The sequence below is a fragment of the Dunckerocampus dactyliophorus genome, chromosome 14, assembly GCF_027744805.1.
Source record: "Dunckerocampus dactyliophorus isolate RoL2022-P2 chromosome 14, RoL_Ddac_1.1, whole genome shotgun sequence".
Taxonomy (NCBI): Eukaryota; Metazoa; Chordata; class Actinopteri; order Syngnathiformes; family Syngnathidae; genus Dunckerocampus; species Dunckerocampus dactyliophorus.
The window spans coordinates 7,451,509-7,464,566 of record NC_072832.1 but is presented as its reverse complement, the minus strand read 5'-3'; the positions used below and the strand labels follow the sequence as shown (position 1 = coordinate 7,464,566).

The window sequence follows — 13,058 nt, the reverse complement described above, 5'->3', positions numbered from 1 at the left end:
TTGCAAATGCAAAAAATAACATTACTAATCAGTCCCTCATGTGCTTTCCTCACCAGAGACTCCACAAGTCGTGAGCACAGGATGGTCTCTGCAGAGTCCACAAATCCAGCAATCGGCTGACAATCAAAGTCCTCGGTCACCTGAGGACAGAAGTCAGGAAATTGTCAACCGAGCAAATAACATGCACATCCGCCTTAATAGTCATCCAAATGTTGTTACCATTGATATGGACCGCTTAATGAAGTCTTTTATCTCCCGGATAGCCACCTGAGGACAACAAAGACAAGAAAAATGACAAATATTGCGGCTATGGGAGAAAAATCTTCGAATGAAGTGAATTGTTTCAGCTCCAAGTCTGAAAAAAATCCTTGTGAGCCATCGTGAACTATTTTATAATACAATGCATTTATGCTTGTCTGCGCAGAGACCGGTTGTGCAAAAGAGTATTACGGACATGCTGAAAACAGTTGAAAACATGTGAAATTACCAAAAAAATCATGAAAATTTCTTCTTAGTTCACGAGACGAGTTGGTAGATTGATTCAATTTTTAATTTTAGTACGTTACACTCTTCTACTCTCTGGGCTCGCCTCTACCCACCGAGACGAATATATGACTCCGTTGTTCTATGGAACAACCGCGACAATGCATAGCCTGTTTGGAGGAAACATGCACATGGCAAAATGATCTAGTTCATTTCTTGTGTGATTAATTTCTTATCGTCCCAGGCCTAGTGCTCACCAGACTTTTTCCTGCCACATTTTAATCTTGCGACATCTTGTGACACCCCCACCAGTATGAGAGAAAACATTGCGACTTTATGAGATACTAGTATGACGAAAATTTGTTGCAAATGTTTCCACCTCTGAAATAAAAAAATATATACAGTATATATCACGATGGTAAGTCATAATTATGAGATAGAGTCAAAATTAAGAGATAAAAAGTCGTACGAGGGAAAGGCTTCTTGAGACGTCATCTGTACTTCTGTGAAGAATGTGTCGGACGTTTCGCTCCTCATCCGAAGAGCGAAACGAGGAGCGAAACGTCCGACACATTCTTCACAGCGTCTCAAGAAGCTTTTCCCTCGTTGGACAACTCCTGTACGACTGAGAGCCTACACAGACATAAAAAGTCATACTTATGAGTTAGCCAAGTCACAATTAGGAGATAATCACAAGATTAAAGAAAATTATGAAATAAAGTAAATTATAGCAAGATAAAAAGTCAATGAGATAAAGTCAATTATCAGATCAAATGTCTAAATGACAAGATTCATAATTAGGTGATAAGTCAAAATTCCGAGCCATAATTTTGAGATAAAAATTAGAAATGAGGAAAAAGTCATAATCATGAGATAAAAAGTCACTTATATAGGAAAGTCATAATTAGGAGATAAGTTAAAAATTACCAGATAAAAACTCAGCAAACTTATACTTATGGGATAAGAAAGTCAAAATTACGAGAAAAAAAAGTCATAATTATCTGATAAAATGTCAAAATTCTGAGTTAAAAAGTCCTAATTATCAGCTCAAAAAGTCATACTTATAAAGTGATATTAGGAGGTAAGTCAGAATTGCGAGATAAATAGTCATAATTATGAGATAAGAAAGCCATAATTATGAGATAAAAAGTCAAAATTACAAGATAAAAAGGCATACTTATGAGATAGGAAAGCCATAGATAATAAGTCATAATTACGAGATAAGTCAAAGTCAAAATTACGAAAAAAGTCAGTAAGAGATAAAAGTCGCACGTGTGCACGATGTATCACTGCGACTATCTTCCCTCATTTTCAACTCTTCATTTCCGGATGAAGCTACAATGTACTGCTGTGTAACCTTCACAGGCCAATTTCATTTGAGCTTTTCTCATTTTTAACGCACGTTCAATACTTAACACACTTAATGCGCAACTCGCTGTTCTCTAACACAACAGTTGTGCATATCCTTCACTTTTTTTGAGTAGTATATAAAGTCACTGTTTGATAAATGCACAAGAAAAATGTCAAATTGTGTCAAAACAAAAGTTCCACAAATAAAGTCACACTATTTTGAGAATTTATAATAATTATAATTCATCATTTATAATCATTTCGCTTGTGGCTCAGTTGCAATAGAAGCTTTGGGAGGACCAGTCATTTTGTAAAGGCTTCCAGAAGCTTCTTGCAACAGAGCTTTTGTTAAGGTTTAATCACATACTATGAATTCAAAATCCACTGCAAAGATTTTCAAGGAAAGGTAAAAAAAAAAACAGGACCCACGCTTGTGAGACCGGTGCATGCTTACTCACGTCTTTGATGATGGTGTTCAATTGGCCTTGATCTGACAATTTCTTCATTCTGTCCTGGAAGCAGATTAACAACAAGAAGCCTTTTATAAATGCATTAACAAGGAAGAATTGGTGAGGTTCAAATGTGCTACTCAGTGTGCTCACTTTCAGTGTTCCAATATTGTCCTCAAGGGCGTTCCAACCCTTTTTCATTTCCTCCTACAAGGTTAAAGCATACATTTGTGTCCTGAAGCAACATGGAGAATATCACAAGCAAAAGGTAGAAGTAGAGCTACACACCATTTGTTTTTCGATATCTTCCTGAATATTCCTCATATCCTTGGCATGTTGTTTTAACTCTTGAGCAATGTCTACATCCTTAAGAGAAGCAAAACAGTCCATCAGTAAAAACATACCAGGCATTGTAGTCAATCAAGACCAGCGGTGAAGGTGCGGCCTGGGGGCCATTTGCAGTTTTTTTTTTATTGACCCGCAGCACATTCTAAAACTTAACCATAAAAAAAGAGCAACGACTTTATAAGGACAAAGTGAAAATACAATCTCTCTTAAAAGTTGCAATCTACCAAAAAAAAAAAGTCAAACATCATAATATGAGGAAAAATGATGTAATTTCAGTAGCACAAAGCTGAAATATTCAATAATAGTTGTAATTTTTGGAAAATTTGGTGGAACAAAAAGTTATATACGGCCAAAATATTACAGGAATAAAGACATACAGTAATTACGAGAAGAAAATTTACAAGACCGCTGAAATCGTTGGAAATTAAAAAAAACAAACAGCAGCAGCAGAAAGGGAAAAAAGCAGATAGTTTTACAATAAGTCAAAATGTTAGGACAATGAATTTCAGTCGCAGAGAATTTAAATACAAAGAAAACATGTTATAAAAAAAAGTCGCAATTATGAGAAACGCTGGAAAATAAGGTTGGGGTAAGTTATATTATGGAAATAAAGTCAAAAAATGATGGTAATAAAGTCATAATACTATACAATGAAAAGAAAATTTACCAAGATTGTGTAAGAGGAAAGTTTATTTGAAAGAAAACAGTAAAAAAAAAAAAAAAAAGGGGGAGACAAGAGCAAGTTCATAGTACTCATGGGCTTTTTTCACCTGTATCACAAAGCTGGGATGCATAACTTGTTAGCATATCTAAAAATATCAAGTGGCCGTTGCATCCTTTTTCTTACAATATGTGGCCATCGCTGGAAAAGTTAAGGTTGATCAAGTGATCAAGACAACTGATATAAGCATTAATGACTCACTGGATGATTCTGAGCAGCTTGATCAAGTGCGTTAACTCCTTGGGTCAGATCGATTTCAGGCATCTGAAACATGTAATTTCATTTTTGCATTATTTAAAGACATTAGTGAACTCATACATGACAAGAATAGTACTGCGTTTTCACCAGCATTAAGGCACACTTGCATTTTCTCCAAAATGGACGGGGCGCCTTATAATGCGGCGCACCATATGTGTGCATCGAGTTCCAAAATCTGTAAATGATGTTGTCTGACTTTGATGAGCGCTCCGCTTGACTGACTGGGAGCATTTCCAGCCGACACGCTGCTTATATAAAGGAAAGGCGGACGTGACTGAGGACAGCATGCGGACGTTCAAGGGGGAAGGGTGCGCGTGAAAGAGGACGCTTAAAGCACGCCCCCAGTAAATATACAGTGCCGGTATGTGCATTGTGCAAAACAACATCGGTTTGGCTAAAGACCCCAGAAAATGGAACCTATGAAGAGACACGCTTACACAGTTTATCAGTTACACGGGGGAACATGGGAACGGAGCATCCGTGAGAGAATTCAACATCAATAAATTCATGGTTCGCATGTGGAGGAAGTATTTCCATCTCACAGCCGCTGTGAAAAACCAAGTGCATCAAATTAACTCGGAGCTTTGCCATCAAGGAACTCAAACCGCTGGACATCGGTGCAAACAGGGCGTTTAAAGTGAAGTTGCGAGCGGCGTGGGCGCGATGGATGACAGATGGCCACACAGCTTTACTAAGACTGGGAGGCAGCGCATTTACGCCACAATTTGTGAATGGATTGTGGATGCTTGGGCTAACGTGTCTGCTTGCACTGTTGTTCGAGCTTTCGCAAAAGCCGGTATCATTTCTGAGGAGCCGCACAGCACGAGACTGACTGACAATGACGAGGGAACCTAGCGTGTTTGATGGACAACTTGCCCAGCTGTTCATTTCGACTAGAGAAGATGAGGGATTTGTGGATGAGGATTGATAAAAAAATAACGTGAGTACATTGATAAATACTTTAATAAAGTACAACCGAACTCATTTTGCGTCCGCTGCCTTTTTAAAAACATCCGCTAGCATGTGTAACCGATGCGGAAAAAAACATGAATTATCATGTCTGAAATGTTTTTGTTTATGGGTTAATTTCTCCAAAATCCCTACTTTGTGATTTGTTTTGGTTTCTTCTTAAGCTATAATTTAACATTTGTTACTTTATTTTTGTATTTCCTTTGTCATGGTATGAGCTTTTATTTTGAAGGTTCAGGGGATGTCGTGCTGTTGCTCAAGTTGTCAGTCCATTTTTGTGCTGGCTGACAGGTACGTTGGTGTGGGAGCAACTAAGTTCTGTAATAACATTTCAGTGGTTAAAATATTGTTTTATATTAACCATATGGAACCCATGTTGTTACCTATTTATGTTTCTTTAATAATATGTCGTGTAGTATGGTCTTGGGGATGCTTTTGACTGTGGAGAGCAAGGTAACCATTTAGCTAGCAGCCACATTTTTCTCTCCTACTGGGGGTGTGCGTGAGCGTGCCTTATTCCTGTACAGGCATGTTGTTATTGTGGAGCTCACGCGCATGCCCTCTTCATATATTCCACCACACTGCAGGTACTGTATATACGATTTCTTTCTTTGATTCCATTTCTGGTGCTTCAGTTATGTGCATTTAAGTTAATGGGATTGCATTATTTATTGTATCAATTTCATGACCTTTGTTATTGACTTTCTTTACACTTTAGTCTATTTTTGTGCTGGCTGACAGGCCTGTTGTTATTGAGGAGCTCACTCGCATGTCCTCTTCATATATTCCACCACACTGCAGGAATAAACTTCTGTTCCAAAGCCACCTCTCCATAGCGCATAGTGCTAGCGGACAGGCACAATAACATAATTGTCAAAATAACACAGGCTACTGTTGGGGCCATAACCCACAACAAGCTAAAACTCTGAACCTCCAACGTCACTTTCTGTCCTCTACAGATCTGTCCACCCGCCAGTAAGGTCAACTAGTGAACACATACTGTACACACTGTGGCACACACAAAAAGGTGTAAAGCCGTCATTACAATACATTGATGAGACAATAACCACTGCAATCTTCAGGATCGGGATCGCAGCCGAGCCGCTGTATATTGAAGATCGGATAATATCAGCTTCAGCCACGAGATCGGGCCGATATGGTTCCCGTATAACCTTTCTAACTCTGGGCCACACACCAACACCATCGGTGCGGTGATGTGTCTCAAAGCTCGTTGCCACTCGACTCTCGCCACCGACAAGAAGAAAAAAGCATAACACCACCATGCAGGCATGTTCGCGGTGTGCCGTGGTGAAGTCAGTTTCCTGTTGGACGTTGGATATTCGGCTCCAAAGCTACAGCGGGAGTTCCCTCGCGGCAACCAGAATCATTAGCGAAGTCGGTGAAAAAACTTTCAAACTCTCGTCACAGAGCGTGAGCTCATGAACAGAAATAGCTAGCTGGGGTAGCTTAATGTAGAGGAGCATGCTTATGCAGCTGTGTGCGCGCTACTCACTGACTTCACGCAAGTTGTGTGTGAAATGAGGACGACAGTCACGGCTACATGAGACACTCAAGATAGCGAGCTCACTTGGCAACAGTTAAAACCCATTTCCACACACACATCAAACTTCCAGCCCTCAAAATGAATAAATAAAAAATCTGAAAAAAACTAAATTCAGGAAAAAATAAAATGGAATTTGGATTTCATAGGGCTGCATATGGCTCTAACCGCTGGTTGTGTTTACTAGGGACCGTCAATAAATGACTACTGCGTTGTTTGTTTAAAAAAAAAAAAAAGCACCAGGTAGCCCCCCACGACCACATGAGGTGCCCGCAAGCCAGCTTTTCATTCAGGTTTTCAGTTAATAATGAAAGACAGTAGAAAGAAATGCATTCTGAAATGCAAAATGTGAGTTGTGGACACCAGCATTTTGTTAATGTTCTGGTAAAACAAGCATATTCGCTTTGTTTGGGTTTAAAATAAGCTCTGAAAATAAATGTTACAAAAATGAGTAGCTCTTGGCCATTTTCATTTTGTAAAAGTAGCTCTCACAAGGAAAAACGTTGGTGACCCCTGCTGTAGTCATATCAGGCATTAAAATGGATCAATACACTGAACAAACAAGGGTGGTCTACTCATTTTTTCAATGACTGTATATTCTTTTATCACACAACAAATTGATCTATAACCATGACAAATGATTAGTCCTACCCTGTCCATTTTTTCCATCTTTTATCAGATAGGGACCTGACTCGCAGAGGTTTTCTACAAAATGCCGTGTAATAAATACAATGCAATACTTTTTGCATTATTTTTAATGCTTTGAAGAGCTATTTCCATCACCATATTCAATTCCATGTTTGTAACAAAAGCTTATTAAAAAAAATGCCAAAAAATGTGGATCGGGACATCCCTAGTGGGAACTACTAACGTGTGAGTTTATGTTGTCTTATTTATGTCTAATTTTCTGATTATATCTACTATACTACTTACACAGAAATGCCCATGGCAGAATCGAACCATTGGTCAATGACTTGTGAAGCCGCGCGGCCGCCATATTACCACTCACAAGAAACACTTCTCGGACAATGACTTATATGAGAACTTGAGAGTTGTTAAGTCTGTTGTTACCCACTCACACTAAATGCAAGGTTAGTCTTCAGACTAACCTCGCACAACAGGTGTGCTTGAGTTTGGTCATAAGGACTCGGATATGATCATTTAAAAAAATTATGTCGATATCATACCATGCCTGAGTCATAACGGCTTTACATAAGGGGCCGTGGGGGATATGTAAATAAACAACCGCGACTAGACTACTAAATAATTTGCGGTTGCTTGCAAATATAAAAAAAATACGGTTTTTTTTGTTTACCCGAATTTAAAATGAACCCCCATATGGAGACAATGTTTATACTGTATATTATTACATATTACATATTATTCCTGTGGTTTTTGTTAAAGTCGCACGGTGGTCTAGTGGTTAGCATGTTGGCCAACACAGGAACAATCTGGAGATGGGAAAGACTTGGGTTTGATTCTCCCTTGGGCATTTCTGTGTGGAGTTTGCATGTTCTCCGGGTACTCCGGTTTCCTCCCACATTCCCAAAAACATGCAGGTGAGGTTAATTGGCGACTCTAAATTGTCCATAGGTGTGAATGTCTATTGTTTATAGGTGTCTACTGTTTGCGGTTGGCTGGCGACCAGTCCAGGGTGTACCTCGCTCGTCATAGTGAATTGTATGAAAGTAAGAAAAAAAAGTAAAGGATCATGACCATGGATTTTAGTGGAAAAAAGGGATGGGATATGCAGTTAAAATTAAAATCTCTTTCTAGAGTAAAACTATGCATTGCTATAGGGGAGTGCTGAGCCAGGGTGCTGTACTGTACAGCTTGTGCAGCAAAGAACCCGCACTGCTATTTTTACTATGTTAAGATTCTGTGTAACCGTGGCGACGTAATTGACAAAGTTGAAAACAGACTGCTTGATTAGCGAAATTTTTTTCAGATACTTCTGAGACACAATGTTTTTTAATTATCTGAAAAATATTTATATTTTTGTAAAGTCTTACCACCTCCTGGTGAGTTTGGACTCTCCTTGGCAGTGAAATCCATTCATTCGGCAGAGCATAAAAATATCTTTATTAACATTTATTTTATGTAATTTGTTTTTATTTTGATTCCGACCGCATGACTGTTAGGAACTCGGCCTTCAGCCCACACCATGCATATAACATGTATACAATGCTGGGCTAGAGGCAAGCAACAGGCAGGCTCATTGACTGTATAGCTTCAATTTTATGTACGATTTCACACCATATTTAGGCACACATTCAAGATTATAGCCTACCATCGGTAATGCCGGGAATTCGTCAAGCTTTTTTGTGTAGGTACTGAAGTCCACAGACACAGTGATCCCCTGTAATTTAGTTTCAATGTCCTGTAGGGCCTGCGTGAAAAGAGACATAATCAGCTTTTCAAATGTTAAATTTGTTGTTATATTTGACAGTTGAGAAAGACTGACTTTATCAAGCTTTGTAATGTCGAACTTTTTATCCAATTGGAGCGCTTTCAACGCAGACGTTTTGTTCGCGCAGTTTCTGCACACAAACAGGTTGGTTCTATTAGTTGAGGGACGCAGCAAAGGCTTGTGCATGTTTGCTTGTGCCTTTACGTATAAACACCACTGGGAGTGACATCGAATCCTTGTGGCATTAACTGTAGAATATCACTTGCGGTATCGATCATCTGTCGAGAGAGAAGAGCATGTTCAGTCAGTAATGTGCATTTCCTTGTTTAAATTCTGCGTACGTTCACCTGCCACAGTTCTCCGGTGCTCCAGGGATGACACAACAGTGAGTAAACATTGCCTCCCACCAGGAAGAGCACGACTGTCACCAACATGAGCAGCCAGGAGAAGAAGAAGCTGACAAATACACCACTGAAAATACAAGTTACCTCTCAAACATCAGCTATGGATTCATCTTGTAAATCATCTTATGACCTACAATAATATATTGAGCTTTTAAAGCAATTAATTTGTGTCTTGAGACTTCTGCAACCATTTTTGCTAGATTTCCTATCCACTGAAAATGACTCAATAGGCATTGGTCTGTATAAGATTGACAATATAACCTTGGGCAAAAATATCACGGTTTGACTGTTTCACTGTATAGTAACTACAGCTCTAAAATGTTTTGAAATTAAATTTTATTTTTGAAATAAAAAGTTACCATATAACACAATGAAAGTGGAGCATATGTATTTAAAATAACTGAAATATTTCAAAATACATAAAATGTTTCAATGCAGTCTACTGTGGCTCATCAAGCAAGTCAAATCACAACACAATATTTTCTTAGTAAAAAAAACTTGAAAACTTGCTATGTTATGTTATTTCATAGTGGCAGGCTGCACTTTTCCCAGCGTCGGTTTACGGGTCATGGTCAGATGTTGTTGTTCAGTGGAGAGTAAACCGTTTATACCACTTATCCTCAACCCACCTGCAAACATACTAAGTGTGTATGTGGCCGTATATTATGCTTGCCCCCGTCTGCTCACAGCAACGGCCTCTAGGTCATCATGGTTGAAACCCAGCAATCATGAATACAGTGGAACCGCAATTAATACAGTCTGCCTCGATTGCGTACGTTTTTCAGTTAGCGTACAGTATGCCACGATTGTCGTGTTAATACACAGCGTGAATCCAAATGTATTCTTTTTTTTTAAATCACAAAACCGTCCTTTTTGGCATCCTTAGCTTGAAGTGGAAGTCATCGCATGTCACCTGTCCACAGATGCCACGACTGGGTTTGCCCACTGCTGCCATACGTCAAGGTCACCGCCATATTGTATGTGTCAAGGCTGTGTTGTAAATGAATGCAAGTAAACGTACTTACTTTCATAAAGCGCCTTTCTACAAATACATTTCAAGTTAATTCCTCTTGTTTATATGTTCACACACGCACTAATACTTGGAAAACAGTTGGGCACCAAAAGCAATCAAAATGATATTGTACAAAAACAATCAAAACAATCATTGTTTTTGGTGCCTGTTTCCCAAGTATATTAGTGTGTGTGAATATATAATATATAAACGAGAGGCATTAACTTTAATTAATGTCAGTACATTTACTTGTAATCCCTTACAGCGCAGCCTTGACGCATCCAATGCAGCGGCGACGTTGATGTACAGAGCAGCGGTCGATGTGGCGTCTACGTATATATGTCCGACGCCTGTCTATGATAACTCAAAAATTATAACACAAACCATTTTTTATAGTTTTACATGCAGAAAACAATTCATTATGCGCATAATACATATTTCTGATGAATGAAAGGGATATATGAACATTTAAGGTTCCCAAAGACAATAGCGATATCAACACCTTCCTGTTATGTCAGTTTTTTCTTGAACCCAATAGTGTTTCTCACCTCAATAACATAAAATGGAGCCCAAGAAAGTTGTAAGTGCCAGCATTTTGATAAAGAAGTTGAGAAACACTTCTTGAATTCAAGAAATAACTCATAACAAAATAGGAAGGTGGTGCTGAAGAGGAAGATGTTGATCTTGCTGCCACATCATTGTCTTTGGCAACAGTCACATCTTCAGTGAAGGTAACAGCAAGGCAAAGCAAGTTTATTTATAGAGCTCAATTCATACACAAGGTAATTCAAAGGGTTCCACAGTATGATATCACTGTGAATGACAGCCCAGCACTCACATCGTGAAGAGTTTTCCCGCAACGTCGGTCATGCATGTGCGCTCAATTGGGTCGATGGGCTGTGTCAGACCAGAATGGCCCAGGATGAGAGCCAGGGTGTTACACACAAACACTAGTACGACCACGAAACACATGACTACACATATCGGCCATCTGGAGAAGAAATAACCTCAGCATTATTGAGCTGCCTCCTTCCTTCCTCTTGCAGTCAATCACAAGATGTGCACTTGAATGAAGTCTTGTTACCTGAAACCCTCTACTGTCTTCAGCTTCTCCCCGTACTTGCTGATACTTGCTGACAGCTTATTCACAAAAGTAGTCAAAAACTGCATCTGGGATGCAATATTCAGGTTTGGGACTGAAGAAACACAAACACTTAAAGCTATCATTTCAGTATGTGAAAGATGAGAAGAGAAGGTCAAGGTCACTCACCTTCTAACTTGTCGATGTTTATATCGCTGCCCAACTTCGAGATCTACAATCATATGGTTATCTTTGTGGATGTCCTTTTATGTCTTGTTAGCCATTTAATGGACTATAAAGACAGAGCATACATACACCTACATGCCTACATATACATTAGCCACATTCTACTTAATTTGTTTTGGTTTTAAGTTAGTTTAAGTTAGGCCCACATCGTAGTTTCTGGAAGCGCAGCGGTGTTGCAGTTGATGCTGACCAAAAATGGACAATGTATTTCGAATGGCTTAGCCTCAAAACAGGATATGGGACAGCACCATGGAGATGATCAAGAGTGTTCATAGAAATCCACAGAGATGTCTCTGGCTCTGCGTGCAACTGGCGTCAATATGCTCACATTGCAGCTGAAACTCAAGTAGCTGTACGCTGTGCTGGAGCTCTGCAGGTAATTTTTTTATTGCCATTTATACAGCGTAACTTGACACATGAGTGTCCTCAACTATTTTTTAGACAGGAGCTTTTTTTTTTTCTTTTCTTTTCTTCTTTCTGCTAGTGACCGGCAGGCAATGCCGAAGACAGCTACTTGAAGTGCTTGTGTCATTTCAATATGCGGGGACAAATGCAGAAGTGAGCGTGCAGATCTGATCCCATATTACTAAGAGTATTTAAGACAAAGATGTCATAAGGTTTTAGGACATTTATCATACGTTTCCAAAAAATCCGTTTCCAAAAAATCCTATCTGTGATTAATTGCGATTAAATATTTTATTGGATTTATCACCCTGATTTTAAAAATACACTCCTTTAGTTTCACTGTGGGGAGATTCAGAGTCTTACACAAGAATCAAAGTATAGTATTTTCTTGACTATCACTATCAACTGAGTCACATCAATGAAAAAATTGGTGTCTTTTTTTTTCATTTCACAAATTTCAAAACCAAGAATAGACAATCTCAGGTGTCCGGTATATTAACGCAACACATGAAAAATGATTCACTGACAGTAACCCCGTTAAATTGTTCCAGAACCAACCGCGACAACTGAATTCCACTAAGTAGGATTCAATATCAATGGAATATTTTCATATTTAGGAGCATAGAAAACCAGTTCACGACCTTCTAAATTTGATTTATAACCTCATCACATAACTACAATCGGATATCCGGTTTGAGGAGCAAACGATTTGGCTGCGCCAGCGGAAGCCTCCTGTATCAGCCATAAATCTTTATATGAATCGACTGTGGAGACATGCACCGGGTATTGCAAGCCGGCGAAAGGATTGTTCCGCATGCTCCATATCTTACCATAACTGAATGCGTGCTGCAAAACATTTTCAACAAAGCAGTAAAAAAATAATAAAGTTTGGAACGTCTTTGGTTTAAATTTCAAGAAGGGTGCGAAACTTGACCAGCCAGACCAACAGAGGCAAGTATTACCTATTTATTTTATATAAATAGGTAGATGAGCTCCTCACCCTCTCTTATGGTTGAGTCCAGCTTCAAACTGAGTCGTCTATCACAAAGATTTACATCCCTAAACATTACTTACACCTAGTGACCAGTGTAGAATACTACATTTCATCGTCTATGAATGCATTCCCATACACGCCTCATTTTAGTTCATTTTGTCATTTTTATGCTTGAAAATGCTTAACTGAAGCAAAACCTTCATAATGTTTGTTTGAATATGCATTTTTGACTAATAAGCTGTATTCAACGTTCACTCATATATTTTTGAAAAACCTGTGATCCCATCCATCCATATCCGGTTCCGGGTCATGGGAGGAGCAGTCTCAGCAGGGAAGCCCAGACTACTGAGACTGCTGCCCCCACGGC

The 13,058-nt window shown here is 39.0% G+C and overlaps 1 protein-coding gene across 8 annotated transcripts in view; it reads right to left on the bottom strand.

The window, feature by feature from the left end:
- LOC129193614 (prominin-2-like) overlaps window positions 1-13,058 on the bottom strand; it is a 37,129-nt gene that overhangs the window by 1,035 nt on the left and 23,036 nt on the right. For all 8 annotated transcript variants that reach the window (XM_054797943.1, XM_054797940.1, XM_054797938.1 and 5 more), the window contains 13 exons: window positions 11,236-11,278; window positions 11,050-11,161; window positions 10,804-10,956; window positions 8,897-9,020; window positions 8,754-8,827; window positions 8,604-8,679; window positions 8,430-8,528; window positions 3,553-3,615; window positions 2,571-2,648; window positions 2,436-2,489; window positions 2,292-2,345; window positions 220-267; window positions 54-140 (listed from right to left, as the gene is read on the bottom strand). In XM_054797943.1, coding sequence (XP_054653918.1) covers window positions 54-140; window positions 220-267; window positions 2,292-2,345; window positions 2,436-2,489; window positions 2,571-2,648; window positions 3,553-3,615; window positions 8,430-8,528; window positions 8,604-8,679; window positions 8,754-8,827; window positions 8,897-9,020; window positions 10,804-10,956; window positions 11,050-11,161; window positions 11,236-11,278 — 1,065 coding nt within the window. The remainder of the gene's footprint in view (window positions 1-53; window positions 141-219; window positions 268-2,291; window positions 2,346-2,435; window positions 2,490-2,570; window positions 2,649-3,552; window positions 3,616-8,429; window positions 8,529-8,603; window positions 8,680-8,753; window positions 8,828-8,896; window positions 9,021-10,803; window positions 10,957-11,049; window positions 11,162-11,235; window positions 11,279-13,058) is intronic.